The sequence below is a fragment of the Dama dama genome, chromosome 11 (genome assembly GCF_033118175.1).
Source record: "Dama dama isolate Ldn47 chromosome 11, ASM3311817v1, whole genome shotgun sequence".
Lineage (NCBI taxonomy): Eukaryota > Metazoa > Chordata > Mammalia > Artiodactyla > Cervidae > Dama > Dama dama.
In genome coordinates, this window is record NC_083691.1 from 12,190,786 (window position 1) to 12,213,441 (window position 22,656).

Sequence of the window (22,656 nt, forward strand, 5' to 3'; positions counted from 1 at the left end):
CGGGCGCTCACACATTAACCTCGGCTCCTGCCCCCCATCCCGCTGATTTCCAGCTGCCTCCAGGCTGGGGGCAGCCTCCGGAGGCGGGAGGTGGGAGAGGCTGCCAGAGCTGGGGCTCTGGTCCTTGGGCCAGCCCTGGCCTGGCCTCCAGGAGCACTCATGGCCCTGGGCCAGCCCAGTCCCGGGACTGAGAAGGTGGTCTCCTCTGCCCAGCTGCTCCTCTGTGGGGCCACCTGCACCCACTACACAATCACACACACAAACAAGGACAACATGCCCAAGAGCCCATCCCTAACACTCACATGGGTATCTGCAGATCAACAGTCCCGGGTACACACACACACACACATACACACATGTACATATATACACACACACAGCAAAACACATCATGTGCACCCACAGGTGATTCTCCCAGCACAGCCGTGCGTCTGCCGAGGCAAGACCTGGCGGCTGGATGGTGAGTGTCCACAACTGCACAGGCCCCTCTGTTTCCCTGAGCACACCCCTTCCCCTCAGCCCAGCACGCGGCAAGGGCAGGGGCTCCTGGCAAAGGGGACACTTGCCCAGCAGGTATCCTGAGCCCTGCAGCAGCTCCCCAAGGCTAAGAAGGGGCCAGCCATTTCCCTGCAGGCTCCCAGAAGTGGCCTCCTTGGGTCTCCAGGTAGAAATCGAGGCCCTCACAGGGGCCGGAGCTGCAGCCAGCTGGGCCTAGATGAGTCTCTCCTCGGGCGGCACCTTGAGGACGCTGTCCATCTCCAGCCGGGCTCCGGCCACCTCCTGCTGGCTCGGGCTGTAGGTGCCCTCCGACTGCCGGCGCTTTCTGGCCGCCAGGATTCCTGAGAGGAGGCCCAAGAGGAGGAGGAGGAGGCAGGCGCAGGCCGCGGGCACTGCCACCTCCAGCAGCGGGAACGGCAGCGGCAGTGGTAGGCCCTTCTGCAAGAGACGCAGTAAAAGGCCTAAGACGTTGGAGCTGGGGAGACCCCCACCGCCCCGACCCCGGGCCCTTCAGAGCAGAGGAAAAAAGCATCACTGGGCGGAGGCTTCCCTGAGAGCAAGTGAGAAACCTGGCCCCAGGGGTATGTGAGCAAGTGCCTAGCAGCCACCTATCATAGCCACTGCAAGGGGATTCCTGTACCACCAAGGGCTGCCAGTAGAAGAGAAACACATTTATTGAATGCCCAGGAGGAGCTCAACACCGTGCATGGGATTTCACGTAAACCTTGCAGTGACCTGATCAAGTGAGAGCGAGGCCGCCCGTGAGGACAGGAATCTTTGGTTTATTTTGTTCACCCGTGTAGCCCCAAAATGCTGACAGGAGAGCCTGCTCAGTAGGCACTCGGTAAGTATGAGAGGAGAACATGGAGACTCTGCCCAGATTCCCCCAGACACACACGACTAGGGGCTGTCGAGCCAGGACTAGCACTGCCCTCTGTCCACCCCCAACACCATGCCGTGCCATGCCCAGCTCACACCACCATCCTGCAGTCTCGAATTCCAGCCAAAGGTCCTTCCTTCAACTGGCCAAGGGGGGGCCTCAGCGCCCAGCCCTGCCACCCCCGCCTCTCTCAATAGACACCCAACCTGAAGTGATGGGACTTGATCCTTTCCGATCCCAAAGGGCACTCTGGTTTTTTAAAGGTCTGTGGAGATTATGCCTAAGCACCAAGTGGGAGGCTTCTCAGGGCCAGGGGGCCTGTGTAGGGCATGAGGTGGAGCAGGCTGACCTGGTTGATGGTGAGCTGAGTTCCCCCAGGGCCGGCCCCCACCCCCAGGAGACACACAGGCCAGGCTGTGGGGGGCCCAGGAAAAACAACTCTTTCATCACAGACACCTGGATGCCCCATCAAAAGATTCTACAGACCTGGAGCTTTAAAGCCCCAGAATCACAGATTTCCAGGGGGGGCCAGAGGCCCAGGGTCTCAGATTCATCGGCCCTCCCTCCGTCTCATGAGACCTCTCACCCCACTGTGGCCTGGGTCCCAGTCTCAGCCCCCAGCCCTGAAGAAGGAGCCCAAGGCTGTAGAGAAATTCACCCAGCCCTGAACCAACCAGGGCAGGCCAGCCGCCAGCCTGGGGGAGCTGTAAAGCCATTTCCTCCCTAGGAGGAGGGCGGGAGGGGAAGCCAGAGGCTGTAAAGTTCAACTTGAAAGGAAGCATTTCCCCAGAAGCAGACGGGGTTGGGGTTTATGACCCGGCCCACCAGAAGCCTGTGGAGATCAAGGCGCCTCCCCAGGCTTCGTGCCCCCCTTGCCTCGCCCACTCTGGCTCACTTCTGCCTGGGCCTGCAGAGTCTGCTCTGCCCCTTGGAGGGGAGGAGGCCAGACGGGGGTCCACGCGCAGGCCGCCTGCTGGCCCCTATCTATTCGCTGCCCGCCCCCTGCCCCCTTCAGCTGAGCCTGCCTTCACGGCAGCCAAGCCTTCTCTGGCTCAGAGTCCTGGGCTCCCCAAATCTTCCTACTTTCCAAACCTGGCTCAGAAACCACCAGAGATTACAGGCTGCTATATCCACCAACATAAATCCCAGAATTCACTGTGGTCCCCAGAGGAATGATGGGGGGGTCCCCAGGCTCCCCCTGAGTGAACAGACCTCCTGTACAAGGGTGTGGAAGGGCCCTGTCTCCTTGGCCTGCTACTCCTCACCCCGTGACAGGACCAGCTCCACAGGCCCTGTACACACTCCCCGCCCCGCACCACAACATCATCTCATAAAGTCCAAAACAGGCCACCCTCCCCGTCGTCATCACTCACCACCACTTCACAGAACTGGCCTGAGAACCTGGCACTGCAGATACACTCGTATACCCCATCAGCTGCCCGGCAGGTGCCCCCATTCAAGCAAGGGTTGGCTTCACAGGGGATCTGACACCTGGGAGGCAGGGAAGAGGGTGGGGCTGAGAACGCTGTTCCCTCCCGGGCTGCCTCTGGTTCCCCCAGCTCCTCTACCTCCTCAAGTCCGCCCCCACACCCTCCACACCCAGGCACCGCTCACCCGCTGTCCCCAGCACTGTCCCGACCTGGGCCCTGCCAGGGGGGCCTGAGTTGAGTACGACCCTCATCACGCAGCAGATCCCTTCACCCCAACACTCACGACCGAGAATGACCCTCACTCCATCGAAAGCACAGGGGAGCCTGTGTAGAGGCACCTGCCCAAGGATGCTGACTTGTCTGGAGGGCCCAGAACCTCTATTTGCATAGTTTCCCCCACGTGGTCCTGATGCTGAGTGTGGTGCTCTCAGAAACACCACTAGGCAACTACTCTCCAGCAGGTGTCTGGTAACAGAGGATGATGGTCTTGGAAGCTCCAGAAGAAAAGATCTCAGGTGACAGAGGTGGAGTTTCTGGCGCAGTGATGACTAAGGGCTGAGAAGGTGAGCAAGGATCCACACCCTCCTTCACCCGCCCTGGTTGGAGGGGATCCGGAGGCCCACCCCCTGCCTTTGGGTCTGTACTCTCCACACTCCCCAGCCCACCTCCCAGGCTTTTGGAGCCCAGACCCACCTCTGCCCAGCAAAGCTCTCCTGGCAGCTGCAGTTGGCGCCCTGGGGCCCCTCCTCACACCGACCGCCGTTGAGGCAGGTGATGTTCAGGCTGCAGCCCTCTGGTGGGACAGGCAACCTGAGAGAAAGCACAGGGGCTGGACTTGGGTCAGGAACACGGGACCTGGCCCACCCCACGCCCCGTGGGTCACTCAGGCGACCTGAGCCTTCTGCATCGTCATCCAAGGAATTCAGGGCCACCTTCGACAGACCCTGCTGGAAGTCACGGAAGCGGTGTCTGGGGTGGGACACGGGGCTGCCCCTCTACTGCTCCAGCCCCACCCCCAACTAGATGTACCACAGCTAGACCCTGGCAGAACCTTGGAGGCTCAGAGACCGCTGAGGAGCTGATGAAAGGTAAGGACCGTCCCCAGTAAGAGCAGGCTCCTGGACATAAAGCCTGACCTTCTTTGCAGGGAGAAGGGGAATCAGACCTCTACCAGACACCGTTCCGTAAGCGTGGCTCCGAAAGAGCTGGAAGTCATAGCCAAACTGAATAAGGGAAGCGGCCTAGGCTCCGACCATCTTTCTCTGCCCCTGTCCCACGGGACTCAGGGAGGGGGTATATGTACGTGGTGGGCAGTTGGGCAGAAGAGCCTCTTAAGTTTCTTCCAACACTAGCTCTGGTTCCCCCACCCCCACTCCCAGAGGACAGCTTTGTTTATCTCAAATTTAAATTCACCCTGGTGTCCTGTATTTTATCTGGCAACGCTAGGGGGCTGTTGTTCCCAAGTTACAGATCACAGGGAGTTGGCTCAGAGAAGGGATGGGGCTGGCCGATGGAACCAGCGCTTCCACAGTCGGGCTTCCAGTCTAGTCTGTCCATCCACCACCCCGGGGGCCTTCCCTCCACTCCTCACCCCTCGGACCCAGGCCACCCCGGCCAGCTGAGCGCACCTGCAGCGCGGGCCTGCGAAGCCAGGCGGGCAGCGGCACTCGAAGCGACCGTCTGGGTGCGCGTGGCAGCGGCCGCGGGCGCAGGGCGCCGAGCGACACGGGTCGGCGCGGTCCTCGCAGCGGGGGCCCTCCCAGCCCGGGCCGCAGGCGCAGGCGAAGGCGTCGAAGAGGTCGCGGCAGGCGCCGCCGTGCAGGCAGGGCGAGGGGACACACACGGGAGCGCCGCGGCAGCCGAGGTGCGGGGCGGGCGCTCCGGGCCAGGCCGCGAAGGGCTCGCGGGAGCCGGGGGCCGCGCCGGGCCGCGGGCGCGCCAGGGGTAGCGGGTGGCCGCCGAGCGCCACGCGGCCCAGGCAGCCTGTGAAGTTCTCGGCCAGCAGGACGCGCGCGGCTCCCGGGCCGCGCAGAAAGTCAAGGTCGCCGGCCAGGCCGCGCAGCGACACCGGCGTCGCCGCGCCGTCCAGCCAGAGCAGCCAGCGCGACGCGGCGGCCGCGGGCTGCTCCATGGCCAGGCGCACGCGGTGCCAGGCGCCGTCGGCCACGCGCGGCCCGGGCGCTGGCAGCACCGCGCTGGGCAAACCGGGGCCGCTGCGCACGCCGGCCGCCAGCGAGCCGTTGCGCACCGCGAGCCACACGGCGCCCGGGCCGTCCTCAGCGCGCAACAGCCCGGCCTCGGAGTCGCGCGTGCGGAAGACTAGAGAGAGGCCCCTGAGCGCGCGCCCCGATGACGCGTTGTGCCCGCTGAACTCCGCCGGGGGTCCCTCGCGGAACGTGGTCTCAGCCACACCTGCGGGGGGAGAGAGCGTCGGAGGACGGCCTGTCGGCCCCCACCCCAACCCAAGCACACCTGGGTGATGTGGCGACCAGTCGCCGCCTGCTACCACCGCCCCCCCAAACCCCGCCGTTTGGGCGTGGGGGCACACACACCCACCTGGGATCTAATCCCAGGAAGTGTTCCCCGTACCCCATAGAACTCTCTTACCTCCAGAGAACCAACTCTGGGCCTCCACCCTGCCCTCCAGGTCACAAACCAGGCAATAATATCCCCTCAGAAAATCTGCCCACTCCTCTCCTTGTGACGCTGCCCCTTGCCATCACTGTGGCTCACTCTTCACTGCAATCCTTTGAACTGTCTTCTTTTTAAAATGCTGAGCATGGCCTTCTCCTGCCGGCCCACCCATGGCTCCCCACTGCCCTTGGCAGAAAGTCCCAAGTTCCTATAAACCTCAGAGGCCTTTGCATGTGCTTTGCCCCATTCCTGAAATGTCGCTCCCTGTGCCCAAGGTCTTATTTGCCTTTGAAAACCTAGCAAGTGCTTTCCTCCTCCAGAGAGCCTGTCCTCTGGGTGCGGTGGGCTGGGGCTGCTGCCATCCTGTCCACTGGCCCCGAGCCCTGAGGCAGGGAACGGATCTAACCCAGCTTGGGTGTCCAGCACGCGGGCTGCCCAGGGAAGGCACTCACAGACAAAGCCATCAGGGACCTCCTCACAGGTGGCAGGCGGGAGACAGGGCTGGCCAGGACACCACAGCTGCTGGGCACACGTGGGCCCGGTGAAGTTGGCAGGGCAGGTGCAGTGGAAGTCATTCCAGGTGACGAGGCAAGTCCCACCATTGAGACAGGGCTCAGGCTGCAGGAGAATCAGGACAGGGACTGGCTGAGGCCTGGGGCTGGCATCACCCCACCATAAACATCCCTACAGTGAGTGGCTCTTCTCTGGGCAGATACATTATCTCCTCACAAACAAATAGAAAAGTAACTAGCATTCCCATTTTTCAGATGAGGAGACTGAGGCTAGGAGAAACCACTCGCCTGAGTCACCAAGGCAGTAAACAGAAGAGCCCAAGCTCAAACCCAGGCTATTCCAATTCTAGGGCTGGTGCTTTGTTCATGACCCTGGGTGTCCCTGTCCACCAAACAACTCCTGCAGAAAGTCTTGGGAAGCCCTCTGCCCAGGCTAGGGTGTCTGTCTCAGACCACAACTGAGAGGGGAGGTATGGGGACTACCGGAGGGCAAGATCAGCTTGCCGGAAAAGAAATGAAAGTGAACCCTGCTCTGTCTTCAGCCTTGGAACCGTGGGCAGGCGCCCCACCTCCTGGTATTACCCTGACCAGGAGGAGAACATGCTGACTCCCAGAGATACAGGGTAGATCCTGGAAAAAGGACCCACCCCTTCCTCTTGGCACTCACATTGCATGTGTCCTCAGAGACACAGCCCGTGGTGAGGTTCCAGGACTGCCCGCGGCCGGGCACGCTGGGCAGGCTGGAGTTCCCCAGCAGAAAGAAGGGGAGGTGGAGGTCGTTGAGTCGCACGTCCTGCATGCAGCCTCGGAAGGGCCCACCCCAGGGCTCGGCGTCAGCAGGGAGGAGCCTGCCGCCCACGTGCACCTGCCGCCCCACACCCTGCAGCTGATCAGGCCCGAAGCTGAGTGTCACCAGGTGGCGGAGCCCATCATCCCAGCGCCCCGGGAGTACCAGGGCAGGACTGCCCAGCACCTCCGCCCGGATCTGGCCCTCGCTCAGGAACACTGTCAGGCCAGCAGCTGAATCGTTGGTGAGCTGGAGCAGAAGGCCAGCAGGTTCCCGGGTGCGGAGGAGGAAGGACACGGTGAGGTTGGGGCCTGGCGGCTGGTCGAGTAGGAAGGAGGCAGAGCTCAGGGTGCCCCCCAAGCCAAAGGTGGCAGCAGGAACCTCTGCAGGGAGAGAGGGTGCCAGGCGTGAGGCCTGCAGACCAGGGCAGGCACAGCCGCTGCCCTGGGGCCCACCTGGCCCATGCCTCACCATCGGCACACGTGGGACCACTGTAGGGCCGGGGGCAGTCACAATGGAAGTGAGTCCACAGGTCCACGCAGACCCCTCCATGGGCACAAGGCAGAGGCTGGCAGTGCTCCTGGTGCTGGCAGCCCAGGAGGACATTCTCGCCAAGGTCCTCGGGCAGCAGGAGATGCCCGTCCACCTGAACATCCTGGAGGCAGCCCGCAAAGGCCACGCCGCCCAGCTGGGTGAAGCGGGACCCAGCAGGCGTGGGGGCCGGGGCAGCCATGGGAGGCATGGCCACGGGACTGGAGGCCACACAGAGGCGGGCAGGACAGCCTTCATGCCAGAGCCGCAACTCCAGGACCCCCAGGCGGAGCGTCACCTCCGCTCGGTGCCAGCGGCCATCATTAAGGGGTGGTTCCAGCAGCCTCAGGACGAGCACATTCTTGCCGTGGCTCCAGAGTGTGGCCTGAAGCCTGGCCTCCACCAGCGCCAGCTCCATGCTGCCTTGAGTGTCAGAGCACATGGCCAAGGCACCCACACGTATCGTGGTACGAAACCTCAGGGCGAGACCTAGGGAGCTGCCAGCTGGCACCGAAGCTCGTACAGGGTTCCCAGCCACCATGGAGAAGGTAGTATTCTGGCCACAGAAAGGTCCATGGGTACCAGGTGGGCAGCGGCAGGTGTAACTGTGAACCCCTGACTCAAAGGTAGGGATGCAGGTGGCAGTCGGTGGGCAAGTGTGGCCCTGACAGCCAGTGAGTGGCACAGAACAGTCCGGTCCACCCCAGGCTTGGGGGCACCCACAGATGTAGCCCGCCACGGTGTCTTCACAGGTCCCACCATGGAGGCAGGGCTCCGACAGGCATTCGTCCATGTCTTCCTCACACGTCGGGCCTTCAGGAGAGACCAGGCCAAGGCTCAGCACCAAGGTCAGAACCACAGTCTTGACCCAGAGCCTACCTGCTTCTTGGGACAAGGAGCTCAGTATCCATCAACCGGACCCATTCCCGATTCTCAAAGGACTTCTCAAGGTCCTCGGAAGTCCCTAGAGGCTGGAATCCAGGATGCTCCTTCTGTTCCCACTCCGGTGAGTCTCCAGGCCCTGTGGAGTCTGTGCCCTATAGGCTCACAAGTGCCTGCTCTCCTCCTACCTTGCCTTCCCGGACTCACAAACTCTCAGGGCCACAGTCTAGTGTCCTCTAGCTCGCCGAGCTTCAGAACCCCCTCCATCATCTAGTGCATGACCTGGCCCAGTTCCTCTGCTGCATAAGGTCCCATCACTCACCCTGGCACTCACGACCCTCATGGCCTGGACGCTACCAGGCATTCAGATGTCAACCCACCTCCCTACAGACCTTAAGCTGCCTGTTCCTCCAAGCATTTCCTGGAAAGTCCTGCCATACTGCTCCCTCTGCCTGGCATGCCTCATTCTCCCTAACCCTGCCTTTCAAACTCCTACTCATCCAGCAAAGCCCAAATTCAAATGGCTAGTCCTCTAGGAGGCCTTCTCTGACCCTCAACAACAAGCTACTGTGTCCCTCCCAACTCCTTGCCCACTCCCAGGCACAGTTCCCTAGAACCCTGGATTGAAAATATCTGTTTACACAGTTGAGATCTCCTCCAGGGGCCTGGGTATGTCCTTGGTGCCCAGCAAAGAACATGGCATGGCCCTTGTGAACAGAGCAATGAAATGGAAGAGGGAGCGGGGACGGGTGTAGCATCTGTGGCACTGGTGCAGGCCCTGGCTCTAACGCCACCCCCGTCCCTCTGCCCTAGGGCCCTCGCTCTGGCTGCGAGGGGGTCACACTCCCCTCCAGGAGCCCCCAGGTCAGGTACTCTGGCCCCAGCATGGGTCTAGAGGCCACAGCCCCACCCCTGCTCAGCCTGCACACAACCACCGAGGCCAGACCTGCCTGCGTATCCCAGCCAGGGGGGAACCCAAACCCAGAGAAGCCAGCAGGCTTTGAATCCTGGCCCCAGTCAGCCCACAAACACCACCGCCACCTTCCGGAGATGGACGGCCCCACCACCCCACCTCCGCCTGTCCGAGGACCCCACCCTGCCTACCTGCCAGGAGCCACAACACCCGCAGGAAGGTCCCCAGAGCCCGCAGCCCCATTGCATGTCCCCACGGACGGACTGAGAGTGGCAGGCGGGCACCAAGGCTGGGGAGCCGTGCTCCCTGCCTGGCCAGCCACCTCCTCCTTCAGTGCGGACTCAGGAATGCCAGGCACTGGCCTCCCCCACGCCCAGCACAACCCAAAGGGAGGATGGCAAGGAGCCCAGCCCCACAGCTGGGGTTCCCCCTCCCGGGCCCTGAACTCAGAGGGCTGACCTCCCTGTCACCCATCAGCTGAGCTCAGCGTGGGGAGGAGCTGGGCTTCCACTGACCCTACTGAACCTGGGGGATGACGCGCCGGCACGAGAGCCCTTCCAGCTTCCTCTGTAAGGGGGCGGGGGTCAGAACCCGAGTCAGGGGGCCCTGCTGAGGAGGAGCACACTGCAGAGAGAGCTTTGTGGAGCAGGGCGTGCTGCCGTGGGCCCACTGTGTGCCAGGCACCCACGAGGCCGCTGCCTCTGGGGCAGGACTCAGGGAACCCCAGCCGTGGGGGACGCAGGAGATGGGCCTTCAGGGTGCCCAGGGGTGTTGGCCACTTGGGAGTGGGAGGCTGAACCCCAGCATCTGTGTGTGGGTGAGGGTGGAAGGGACAGCAGTGATCGCCCCCTCCTTCTCCTGGGCCGGGGAGCGGGTGCCCAGGAACCGTGCCAGGGAGAGGAGGCCCTGCATTCTGAGCAGGAATGCGGGCGGGCAGGGGGGAGGTGCCACAGGCATTCCAGAGGAGCAGGGACGCTCCTCGGGCTCACCAGTGTCCACAGGGAAGGATGTCCGTGTGTCTGTGTGTCCACCGTACCCGAGGCAGGGAGAGGCCTCTGCAGGCCCAGCTCCTGCCCACCCTTCTCCGGACACTGTCCCCCAGCTTTCCCTAACACGCCCCCCACCCTCCACCCACACACTACCCTTCCGCTTCCACCTCCTCTGTCCCGGCAGAACTGCCCTGTCCTCCCCGCAGGCCCTTGGCCTCTGCCCAGCCCTTCGATGTCAGGTGTCTAGAGCCCTCTCTGCCCATCACCCCACACTTCCTCCCGGATAACCGTGGCTGCCTCTGACCCCAACTTCCAGGATGACACTCCTGACCCCCTGTCTCGGGTCCCTGTCCTGGGCCACAGACCCCGGATCCCCAGCCCCCCACCCAGACTCCTTCCCATGGGTGCTCCACAAACAGACTCAGGGTGGACGACTGAACCCACCATCCTCTGCCCAGCGCCACCCAGGGCAGAAACTCAGCCCGCATCTCTGACACCTCCCACTCACACCTGGAATAACCCTAAGGACCTGGAGCGTGCCCCTCGTAAGTATTTCTCAATCTCCACTCCAAAACATTTTCCCTCCACTCCCACCCCCTAAGCCCGGGTCGCAGCTCAGCCCTCTCCCCTGTTGCCTGGGCCAGCGCACCTACCTCCTCCCTAATGTCCTTAACCCCATCAACCCAGCCTCCCCACATCGGCCAGAAGGAATCTTCTTGCCCAGGCCCACCAACTCTGACCTGGCCCGGACCCAGTGCCCACCCAACCCTGGGCACCTGTGTAGCCGTCTGGACAGTGGCACTGGAAGCCACTGGGCAGGTCCTGGCAGAGGCCTCCACTGAGGCACGGCCGTGAGGCACACTCGTCCACGTCCACGCCGCAGTCGTCCCCTGCAAGAGGCCCAGCTGTGGTTCCCTCGGCCCCCTCAGAGCCCGCCGGAACTGGAAAGGGCCCATTTTTATGGCTAGGGAGACTGAGACCAGAGAGGAATGCTTGAAGCCCGCTCCAGCATCCCTCCCCTGCACCTGGACACTACAGACCTGCTTCCCCGGAAGTGGGGCAGGGGGCTCACCCTCAAAGCCGGAAGGGCAGCGGCACACGAAGCCAGCGGCCTGGCGAAAGCTGAAGGCACCCGGGAAAGTGGCCTGGACGCCCCCGTAGAGGGTCGGGTCCGAGCGCTGCAGGCACTGGCCTCCGTGCTGGCAGGGGCCCACAGCACACTCGTCCTCATCCACCTCGCACCGCTCGCCACTGTAGCCTAGAGACACACGCATGGGCATCGGGTCCCACGGGGCCACCGAGCAGCCCTCCTCCACTGCGGCCAGGCCCGCCAGGGCCAGGCTGGGACAGCAACTCCGAACACTACCATGGACGCTCCAAGGTAGGGGCACACTGAGGGGGCAGGAGTGACCGGGACAGTCTGCACCAGCATCATGTGACTAATACCACTAGCATTTCTAGTATCACTGACACTCTGCTCCTGCGGGGCCCCGTGCCAAGGCTTCGTGGGCTTTCCTCATTTACTCTTCTCACAATGGGCTTCCCAGGTGGCTCGGCGGTAAAGAATCCGCCTGCCAAGCTGGAGACCTGGGTTCGATCCGGAGAAAGATCCACTGGAGTAGAAAATGGCAACGGACGCCAGTATTCTTGCTGGGATAATCCCATGGACAGAGGAGCCTGGCAGGCTACCGTCCATGGGGTCGCAGAGTCAGGACTGTGCGAGCAGGCAGCAGCAGCAGCAGCAGCGGCTCCCAAGAGCCCAGCAGCAACTGCCATGATCAGCTCTGCTTCGCAGATCAGGAAACTGAGGTCCACAGAAGCGGCAGTCACGTGGGCGCACTCTGCACCAGCGCGCACCTGCACTGGCATCCCAGGCCTGGCCGCCGCAGCCTGTGCCCCCGCCCCCCTGGGAGCGCGAGCGCGCACGCGCACACACCTGGCCAGCAGAGGCAGCGGAAGCTTGAGAGGCCCTCAAGGCAGGACGCGTTGTTCGCGCAGGGCGCCGACGCGCACTCCAGCACCTCCAGCTCGCAGCGCTCGCCTTCGTAGCCCGTGTCCGCGCAGTCGCACCGAAACCTGAAGGGGGCGCGCGGCCCGAGCTGAGCACGTGCCCGAGCCCCCTGCCGCCTGCCTCCACCGCACCCCGCCTCGCGCCCCCACTACCCCCGCGCCGGCCCACCGCGCAGCCTCCCCGCCCCGGGCACGGCCTCCGGCTCACCCGTTAACCAGGTCACGGCACACGCCCCCGTGTGCGCACGGCTGGCTCTGGCACTCGTCCAGGTCCAGCTGGCAGCTGGCGCCCCCGTAGCCCGGCGCGCACACGCAGCGGTAGGAGCCCACGCCGTCCAGGCACGAGCCCCCGTGCAGGCAGGGCGCCGAGGCGCACTCGTCCACCTCCGTCTCGCAGGTCACGCCTGGACAGGGCCCGAGACAGACGGACAGCTGCACGCCCAGAGGGAGAGCGGAAGGAGCCGAGCCAGGCTGACCCCAGACCCACTCCAGACAGTGTGCCCGGCAGCGGAATGTCAGGATCCGGAGAGGATCCGTTGGTGCGTCTCTCCAGAGCAGGTGTTTCTTGAGCCAGCAGTGGCAGAGAGGGAGACAACACAGACCTCCCTGCCCCCTAGAGCTCACCGCAGTCTAGCCCGGGACACGGGGGATTAGTCAGTATTACATAAATGAGGACTGATTTTTTTATTTTGATAAGCGCTACTGTGGGTACGTGCTAGATCCTGTGACGGCAAGAGTCAGAGCCTTAGCCTGGGGAATCTAGAAAGATGAGAAGGCATTCACTAGACTAGGATAAGGGATTGTGCAGGTAGTTGGGATTCCAGGGACACTGTTGGTGAAGACCCGTTGGAAGCAAAGGGGAAAGTGGAGAAGGGCGGGCAAGAGTGGGGGGTGACAGGCCTTGGGGCCAAGTAACACAATCCCACCTTATCCTAAAAGTTTTAAGCAGCTGACTTACACGGTCCTCTACATTTTAGAAGGCTCGCTCTGCTGGCTTTTTGTGGAGGGTGTAAGGAGGGACACCAGCAAGGAGAGGCATTCCCCAGTGAAAGATGCTAGACCAAGGGAACCAGCTCCTTCGGGTTTTCCCTGTACTGTCTTGCTTTTTTCTTTTTCTTTTTTTTTTAATTAATTTTTTTTAATTGAAGGATAATTGCTTTACAGAATTATGTTGGTTTCTGCCAAACTACCATCTTGCTTTTAAAACTGAAAGTCCTGTGTCCTGGGAACCCCCTCAGTCCTGGACAAAATTAAATCAGTTGGGAGACTCTTGCGGGAGGGGCTGTGGCACTGCAGGGAGATGGAGGAGCTCAGAGGTTGGAAACGTGCTGCCGGAGCTCATCGTGGAGCCCACTTGCATCGAACACTCCAGTGGCCCTGCCTCTGCTCCCTCAGTGGGATTGGTCATGGGGGGCCGGGGACCCAGCTGGCTCCAGCTGGAACCTTCCCAGTTCCCGTTCCCGGCTCAGTGAGCACAAAACAGAGCCCCTCCTTCCTGTGACCCAGCCCCACTCCCACCCTCTGTGCCAGGGGGAGCCAGGCCCAGGCCGCCTGGAATCCCAACCTCCCCCGCCTGGCTCAGAGCGGAAGGAGGAGGAAATGAATCACAGCAGACGCTGCCCCCACTCACATCCACAGCTCACCCAGAAAGCGTTACCCAAAGCGTCAGCACCACACATCCGGGCACACACACACCTGCAGGCACCCCCCCACCCAGACGGTTCCCACAAATGTATTCAGGGAGCCCAGACACCCATGGATGCTGGCGGAGACAGAGGCCTTTTGCATGACCTCCTCACACGTCCACAACTAATCTGCCCAGACACCTGCACTCTCACGTGATGAGAAAGGTACACAGAAGCCACTTCCAAAGTTCATTTTCATCTGTGTGCCAAGATGTCTTTCCATGATACAGCCCCTCTCCTGGAGCCCAGTCCCCCAGTCTGTATGCCTAACTCTTGAGTGACCTCAAGCTGCCCTCTGCAGTCAGAGGGAGTCATCTGAATTCAGGAACCCAGATTGTCCACACTGCAGGTTCCCGGCTGCCCTAAACCCAGCCTCACTCCCAGACCTGTCCCAGCTGCGCCCTCCTTCCCGACTTGCAGGCAGTTGCTCCAGGTTGCTCTCAACTTAGAGCCTGGATGGGACTGGGACATACTCTGGAGGAGGGAACTGTACCCCTCAAGACAGCAGAGATCCCTGGGGGTACATCTACATTACAGTTTGAGCAAAACCAGCAATGTCTCTGCAGGAGCTGGGGGGGGGGGCTCTATTCACAGGCAGGCATGGGGGGTCTGCATGACAACCTGAACCATACCAGGGGTGTTCATGCTCTTGAAGCATCAGATGAGCCACCAAATGACAGGTCTGGAGTGAATCAATATTGGAAATACTGTCTAGACATGTCCTCACTAAAGCCAAGCCAGGCCTATCTGCACTCTAGTCCCAGAGATGCCTGAAGGGTGTCCCCGCCCACAGCATCACCCAAACCTCACAAGGGACTGAAATAACATTTGTCCGGTGCCCGTTCTGTGCCAGGCACCGTGCTAGCTCTCACCCACATTGTCATCCAGAGCTGCCAGGGTAGCCTGAGAAGCATCAGTTCCGCAGCACGACCAAGAGTGGGTACACCCCAGAACTGCCAGGGTGCTTAGAGGGGGTCTCTACGCTAAGGCCAAAGCCAAATTCACGACCTGACCACTCTGAGTCGCTAACGGGGCCGACATTACTCAGGCCTCCGGGGACAGCTGGGGCCATTACCTTCATAGCCGAGGGGGCAGTGGCACTCGTAGTGATCGGCCAGGTTGTGGCAAGTGGCCCCGTGGCGGCAGGGCCGGGACGCACACTCGTCGATGTCCAGCTCACAGTGTGGACCCTGGAATCCGGGCACACAGTAGCAGCGGAAGTCATCGGGCCCTGGGCCCTGGGGCACACACAGAGCCCCGTGGTGGCATGGCTGACTGGCACAGCCCTGGTGCTCTGGGGGCACGCAGGTGTAGCTGGCATTCTCTGTAGCCTGGCACTCGGTCCCTGGAGCGCATGGGTCTGAGGCGCAGGCACCCGAGGTCTCCGAAGGCACCGTCCCTGCAGAGAGAGGAGACTGGCTGGGCAGGGTGGGCAAGGGCTACTGGGACACCCCTCTCCCCACACCCAGGCCCATCCTCAGATCCCAGAGTTGGTGAGCAGCTGAGGTCGTCGGGACTCAGGAGAGGGCCAGGGGGTCTACAGACAAGGTCCCAACAGGCACCCAGGTCTGGGAGTGGTTTGGGGAGCACCTCCTCCATAAAGGAGGGCCCAGGCTGCCTGACTTCCCAGGCAGGACTAGTGAGCAGACGCCCCCTGACCCTGTGAGCTTCGTGCTCCAGTCCTGCACATCCCCGCAGCACCCCTAGCAGGCAGGCCCTGGCAGGCCCCCTTTACAGGAGAGCGGGTCCAGGCTCAAGTGTGAAAGTGAGGTCTCTGGCTTCAGTCCTGGCTCAGTCTTCAAGGTCCGTCCGGGTGCTCCAGCCACACCTGGGCAGGCGTCCCTGGCCTCCCACTGCCCACTCCGCCACTCCTGCTGGGGGTCTAGTAATTCCATCCCTACGTGAAACTGGAGATGGAGGACTTCAAAGGCCCCTCTCCCCGCTCCACCCCGCTTCCCCTCCCAGAACTTCTCACCAGATCCGCCATCAGTAAATGTGAGCAGCCGGGCTGGCCATGGCCATAGGGTACAGGGCAGGTAGTGAGACGTGCTGACCAAACTCCCGGCTCCAGCCACTGGATGTCTCCGCGAGGCAGAGCTCCCTCTGTTAGAGGGTCACCTCCTGATCTGCAGCCCGCCTCCCTCCCGCCCTCCTTTGCTAAGAGCCGTCAGTGTCCAGCTGGTATAAGAATTTAGAAGCTGTGAAGGCAGAGAGCCCTGGGTTCAAACCCCAGTTCAAAACAAGCTGTGAGACCTCAGGCAAGTCGTTTCTCCTACTGAGGGATGATAATGATATGTGCCTGGCAGGATGAGGGCAGATTGAAAGCCTTGGGATGGCAGTCAAGTGCCCACACGTGCAAAGAACTCCGTACGTGATGGGGGGAGGGGAGCGGCCCCCGAGAAGGAGGCACACCCCTGTCCCCTGCCCCCCCCATCTGGTGCTCCAAGGTGCCCCACCCCCACCCAGGTTGTCATCCAGACACTAACCAGGCCCCAGCACAGCTTCGGGCCCTGTGCCTCCCCTCCCCTCCCCAGCGAAGACCCCCAGATAAGGCTTGACAGCCTCTCAGGCGTCATCCACATTCCAGCAGGCAGGGCGGTCTACCGGCTGGGAGACAGAGGTACCAGCCAATGACCCAGGGAGAGACCTGCTGTCAGCCCCACCCCCGGCTCCCAAAGCACGTGGTACAACTCAGCAGGGGCTCAGTCCCGGGGAATCTCACTAAGAGGGGGTTGGGGCAAGCACCCACCCAGGGCCGGGCATGTGACAAGGGGGACAGAGGGTCTGAAACACTGTCCGGCCAAGACAAACTGGGGCGCTGAGGTTCACAGACCCTCTCTGCCCACAGCCCCACTCCCCCAAGCCTGGTCTCGTGCGTGAGGACAGGGGGCTTCTGGGCCTCTGGGAGGGGCTTATGGGCAGCTTGTCTTTCTTTTTCCCACCCTGAGTCATGACGGCTGGTCAGTACAGAGCCTAGTCCCCCAGGGCTAAATAGTCTGAAGGAGGGGGGAGGATGCTGTGATGGGCATCAGAGCAGCTTGCGTGAACAGTGGGGTCTGAGCAGTGCCCACCTTGTGGGTGCTGTGAGGCGCCACTGAGGGGACGTGAGTGAAGCCCTGCTGGGCACCAGTGAGCCTTCAGTGAGAACTCGGGCCATTTTGACCTGGGTCCCTGGACCCAGCACCCTCAGGAGGATCAGCACAGTAACCACAGCTCCCACCGTGAAGAACCCTGGCTCTTGGGTCCTGTGCCAACAGGCCCCTCATTTGATCCTGACAAGGTGTCACCCCTCATGTGTGTAACCCAAGGGTATTTGTTGTTTAGTCCCTCAGTCCTGCCCGACTCTTGCAACCCCGTGGACTGTATCCCGCCAGGCTCCTCTCTCCATGGGATTTCCCAGGCAAGAATAATGGAGTAGGTAGCCATTTCCTCCTCCAGGGGACCTTCCCAACTCAGGGATCTAACCCCAGGGATCGAATCCCCCACATTGGCAGGCAGATTCTTTACCACTGAGCCACCAGGAAAGCAGGACCATCCTAAGGGATCCCACCCCAGTCTGGAGCTTTGTCCCCTGATTCAGAACCCTTTATTTCAGAGCAGATTGGAGAGACAGCGCCTGGGGGGACAGGGAAGGTGCTTTGTCACCGAAGAAGCAGGTGGCCCCAGGAGACAGTGCCCGGCCCCACTGAGGAAGGAGTTTTCCTGCAGGCAGAGAGGGAGGCAGCCCTCTGTCCCACGAGGCATGCAGTGGTGCGGCAGTCTGCACCAGAGGGACAGCCATCTCTCTCGTGTAATCTCTGTTTTCACATTTACCTTAGGGGGTAGACAGTGCTATCATTCCTATTTCACAGTTGAGGAAAGTGACACTCAGAGATAACTGACTTCACAGTTTCCCAAGAGGGCCTGGAATCCAAATCCAGGTCTCACTGCTCCAGAGCCTCCACCCTGGGGGGTTCCAGCATCACCCCAGGGCCTGTATTAAGAATACAGATGCTAGGGCCCCACTCCAGATCCAGAGATGCAGAACTGTTGGGTTCTGGGGCCCAAGAATCTTCACTGCAACATGCTCCTTGGGGAGTTCTTTGCATGCTGAGGCTTGGGAACAAGCACTGACCTTGGGCTCTCTGCCTCCAGGGAGCCAACCCAGGAGGCCAGGCTCACCCAGGAGGCCAGGCTCGCCCAGGGCTGAGGGGAGGAGAGGTGAGGATGGCGGGTCAGAGGAGGGGCCTTCCCGGTCTGGCTGGAGGGGCGTGGCCTGTTGCCAGGGTGACGAGGGGCCTGTGCTTATCTTTACAAATCCCTGCTGACCTCTCAGGCTGCCTGGGACGACCTGGCCAGGGCAGGATTAACGGACACTCGCCCCTCCCCTCGGACCTGCTGCCCTGCCCTGGAAGGCCCAGGACCCACCTCCCGGAAAGGAATTTTCTTCGTGCAAAGGACAGGATTATAGTAACAGAAACCGTTCGTGAGTGCGTGTGTAGCTGGGCTACCTGTCTTACATCTATTACCACATAATTGAGTTTGATTCAAACTGGACAGGATGGGGGCCATTAAGAAAACTTCTGTTTAACTTGCCCAGGACCATCCCTCAAAAAACTAAGCAGCAGATCATTTCCAGGCTTGTGAGAAGTCCACCTCTCCCAATGCTTCTGAAACTCCCATCCTGCAAACTCTAAATTGCCACCCACGTATTGTCACTTTAGAGCATTCTAGCCCAGCCTCCCCCAGACACGTAAAGAGACTCGAGACTCAGAAGGTTTGCCTAAGAGTGCAGTTTCCAATATCAGCCTGGGCAGAGTGGGCACTCTTCCCTGTCCATCCTGAACCCAGCTGCTAGCAATCCCAGGGTGCTCCAGGCCTTGCTCCGTGCCTAGTAACTCCTATATTATGTGCACTTGTAACAGGCCTAGTGAGACCTGCCAACAACTGAGAAGTGTTTGCTGAAGGTGGGTTTTGTGAAGCTGCTCACCTTGACAAGGCAAAAAAGAATACATCTAAGAAGCCACCCAAGATCCCTTACGATATGCTTCTAGGGAGAAAACTATCCATCTAGTAGCATGAGGCCCCAAGGGCAGGGCTGAAAACAGTGCAGCGCAACTGAGACAGAGCCATGGGGAAAGAGCTAAATGATTCTAACAAGGGAGGAGAGTTTGGGATAGTCTTTTACAAGAATGTTTATCTCCTGAGGTTAAAAGGCAGCATTTTGATAATCCCAACAATAGCCGTCCACTGCCTATCCTTTGTCCACATTGGCAAATCCCAGTGTTTCCAAACCATGATCTCAGAGGGCTGGGGCCATGGAGGAAGGCACTTTCTGGAAGGAGGATGAGGCCAAGCAGATGGGTTTCCAGGCCTGCCACCCCAACAGGCCACTTTTAACTGTTAGTGGCCTCTGGCTTCTGTCTAAAATTTCCTTCGAAACAGGGTTTCACGCCAAACCTAAGTTAGAGAACCACTGCATTTTCTTGCTGAATTCTTGTAGCAGCTCTCAGCATGAGCTGGTTTGCTGCCTTTAGACAGAAGCACAGAGAAGAGAGGTGACTATACAGACTAGTCCCATAGGCGGCTGTGAAATCCTGGCCCCGCCACACACCAGGTGTGACCCTGGGCAAGTTACCGACCCTCTCGGGGCCTCGCTTTCCTCCTATGTAAACTGGGAGTATCAGAGTTGACCTCACAGGGCTGTTGTGAGAATTAAATTCCATCGTGCTAGTCCAGTGGCCTTGACTGCAAGGAGATCAAACCAGTCCATCCTAAAGGAAATCAACTGAATATTCATTGGAAGGACTGATGCTGAAGCCAAAGTTCCAATACTTTGGCCACCTGACTCAAAGAGCTGACTCACTGGAAAAGACCCTGATGCTGGGAAAGATTGAAGGCAGGAGGAGAAGGGGGCAGCAGAGGATGAGATGGTTGGATGGCATCACTGACTCAGTGGACATGAATTTGAGCAAACTCGGGGAGAAGGACAGAGGAGCCTGGCGTGCAGCAGTCCAGGGGGCCACAGAGAGTCGGACATGACTTGGCAACTGAACAACAACAAAAGTCCAGTTTCTGCCAAGTAAAGGCTGGTGTATTATTCATTCATTATCTTTACGTGGGGCGAACAGTGACTATCCAACAAATCCTGCAGTTAGAGCGCTAGTGTGTGGCTCCTTCTCCCTGCCTCTGTCTTCCAGGTCTCCACCCAGCTCGGGTGGAGGAGGAGCTGGGTTTAGGGCTGGACTTGCCACCCCTTTGTCAGCCGGGCTCCCTGGGTGTGCGGGGCAGCAGGGAGGGAGGGATGTGAGAGCCCGATGTGCCCCACTGTGCTCCAAGATGCCTGGCGCTCTCCTAGCAACCAGCCAGGCTTTTGTGGCCAAGTGGGCCCAGATGGAGGGGCCCCGTTCAGGGCCTGGCAGGGGTGGGCGACAGAGCCAGGGGCCCAGGGCATCCAGAACCCCATCTCCTCAGGAATGGAAATTACTTTTCAAGTGACATCATTTCCCGCCCCTGCCCGCCTGGCAGTCAGGCCCTGGGGACCTGGTCTCCAGAAATATTCATGACCATTGCACCCCCACCTAAGCTTTCTGGGGATCCTCAGGGAGAGGGCTCCCTGTGCTGAAATCACAGGGGGAAAGGCCGGCCCTGGGGATCCCAGCAAGGCTAGGTGGGGGTGAGTGGGTGTATCAGCATCCGTTCCCTTCTGCAGCAGCCGTCTCCTCGGTGTTCACTCCGCCACAAGGTTGATGTGAAGGTACATTAGCGTGTGAATGCACACCCCTGCGTGTCATGTACAGGTGGGTGTGCACTCAAGTGCATATGTGCTGGGTCCACATGTGCCTGTGGACACCTGTTCGTATGGTGGTGTGTGCCCTGGTGCATGCCACCTGACCATGCTGCTGTGTGCATGTGTGTGCATGTGCATGCACATGTGTGGCTTGTGTGTGCACGTGTGTGCAGGTGTATGTGTGCATGTATATGATCTATATGTGTGCACTGTCGGGTTGGGGACAGACACCAGATCCCCAGACCAGGACTCCATGCCCCTCATGCAGAGATCAGAGAGCTCTCAGAGGGCCCCCGGCTCCTCTTCAGTTTGCCTCGGGGCCCAGCTTGTAAGCCCCAATCCCTCCCTTCGCCTCAGTTTCCTCCCCTGCACACGGGGGCCTCATCCTCCAAGGGCCCAGCAGAGGGGAGCGGAGATAAAGGTTTTGTGAGCCGGGCCCTGTTAGAGGCTGAAGAAGGCCACAGGTAGGGGCCTGGAGGGGGAGCGCTGGCCCCACACCCTGGGACTCTGAGGAGGTGGGGGCTCCCCCAGCGGCTGCAGAGGCCAGGCCACCCTCCTGCGCAAGGCTTCCCAGGCCCGGCCCCGTAGCCATAGTGACCAAGACAAAGCGTGCCCAGACCCCCCAGGAAGAATTCCAGCCTGCGCACACGTGAATCCACTTCGACAAAAGCGAAAACCTCTTGGTGAACAGAGTCTGACTTCACAAAGCCCTTTCAGCTTGATCTGGGAATGCCAGGAGTGTGGGGGGCAACAGTACCCAGCCACCCCCCAGGGACCCCAGAGCATCCCCAGCCCTGTCCCTCACACACACACAGCCCGCCCCCCACCCCCACCCCGTGAAAGCGAGGCAGGCGGAAACCCTGGGTCTCTTTCCCTCTTCTCCACTGTGATCCACTGGGCTGGGGTCTGCGGCCCCCACCCCATGTCCCTATGTCGAGAGCAGAGACAGTTCATCCCACTCGATAACCTGTGCCCACAACTCACACTGGGATACAGCCCGTCACACCCACAGAGCCTCAGACACAACTCCCGGCTCGTGCGGGACGGCTGTCCCACCTCACAACTTAAAGGCACCCACAACCCACAGTCCACACCTGCACACAGCTCACATCAGACCCCCTAGACTCGGGCCTCACAGGCAGAACACCCCAGCCCAACCCCCCCCACCCCCCGCCTTACCGGGTACAACAGCCCACCCGTTACCCAGACCACAGGGGCCACAGCTGGCCAGGATCCCCCCAGAAAGTCCCCCTGGACAGCAGTGCACGCCTGTGCACCCCACCGTCGGCCCGGCACCCGCATGGACAGCCCCATGGCCTGAGGGGTCTGCTTTGTGGGCAGCCTAGCCCCAGGGTCCCCAGGCCCGGGACCCCCAACTCACCAGCCGGCAGGGCGGGGACTGGGGCCCCGTGCAGCAGCAGCAGCAGCAGGAGCGGGGCCGAGGGCCTGGGGTCCGGGGTCCCCGGCCGGGCCAGCGCCATGGCAGCGCTCGGCTCGGCGGCTGCGGGAGCAGGCGGCCGGGCTGGCTCCACACCCCCCTCTCCCTCCAACCAGCACTAACGCGGTGGACAGAGGCCCGGCCCCTCCCGCCCGCCCCGCCCCCACCCCCGCCCTCCCGGCGGCTCCACCTTGAACCGCGTTCTCGAGGAGGGGTCTGAGCCACCCCTCTCCCCCAGCGCCGGGCTCCAGGCTCCTGACGAGGCCTCAGGGGCCCCCGGGGGTCTGACCCCATCTCAGGGCCCACCCCCCTCTCCCTCCTGAACCGCGCCCCCCCACCCCCACCGCCTTGTCCTCCCACCTCTCAGGTCCTGCTGCCTCAGCCTCCCAGAGACATTTCTGTTCTGGGGGCTGTTCTCACCAGAGGATCCAGCTACTCCCAAATCCTCCCAGCGATCCCAGCCTGCCCGCCTCCCCATCATCTCTCAGCTCCCTCCCCAGCCTGGCCAAGCTCCCCTCCCAGACCTCCTCTCTGCTGGAAGCCGCAGGCCCTACCACTCAGCCTGGTCCTCGCATCCCGCTCCCTCCCAGGGCTCCCTTCCACCGCGAAGGCGCCCACCCCCCTCCCCCCCTGCCGCTGAAGCCCCCCTCCGCACATTCAGTCCACCACCAACTCCTGGCAGCTCGTCCTTCTCAGAG

The 22,656-nt window shown here is 61.3% G+C and overlaps 1 protein-coding gene across 1 annotated transcript; it reads right to left on the reverse strand.

Moving 5' to 3' along the window:
* Positions 1 to 711: 711 nt before the first annotated feature.
* CRB2 (crumbs cell polarity complex component 2) lies at positions 712 to 22,001 on the reverse strand. The gene is made up of 13 exons (XM_061156182.1): positions 21,902 to 22,001; positions 14,827 to 15,150; positions 12,275 to 12,470; positions 11,993 to 12,132; positions 11,129 to 11,314; positions 10,833 to 10,946; positions 7,213 to 8,085; positions 6,622 to 7,124; positions 5,895 to 6,060; positions 4,437 to 5,220; positions 3,502 to 3,618; positions 2,752 to 2,869; positions 712 to 936 (listed from the first exon to the last, which is right to left on the reverse strand). The coding sequence occupies exons 1-13, from the start codon at positions 21,999 to 22,001 to the stop codon at positions 712 to 714; spliced, it is 3,846 nt and encodes a 1,281-aa protein (XP_061012165.1).
* Positions 22,002 to 22,656: the final 655 nt, after the last annotated feature.

Coding starts and splice junctions, on each gene's coding strand:
- CRB2 (XM_061156182.1), bottom strand. CDS start 22,001: ATGGCGCTGGCCCGGCCGGGGACCCCGGACCCCAGGCCCTCGGCCCCG. Junction 6,061..6,621: donor TCTCTGAGGACACATGCAAT/GTGAGTGCCAAG, acceptor ATTCTCCTGCAG/CCTGAGCCCTGTCTCAATGG. Junction 5,221..5,894: donor GGTCCCTGATGGCTTTGTCT/GTGAGTGCCTTC, acceptor CTCCCCCCGCAG/GTGTGGCTGAGACCACGTTC.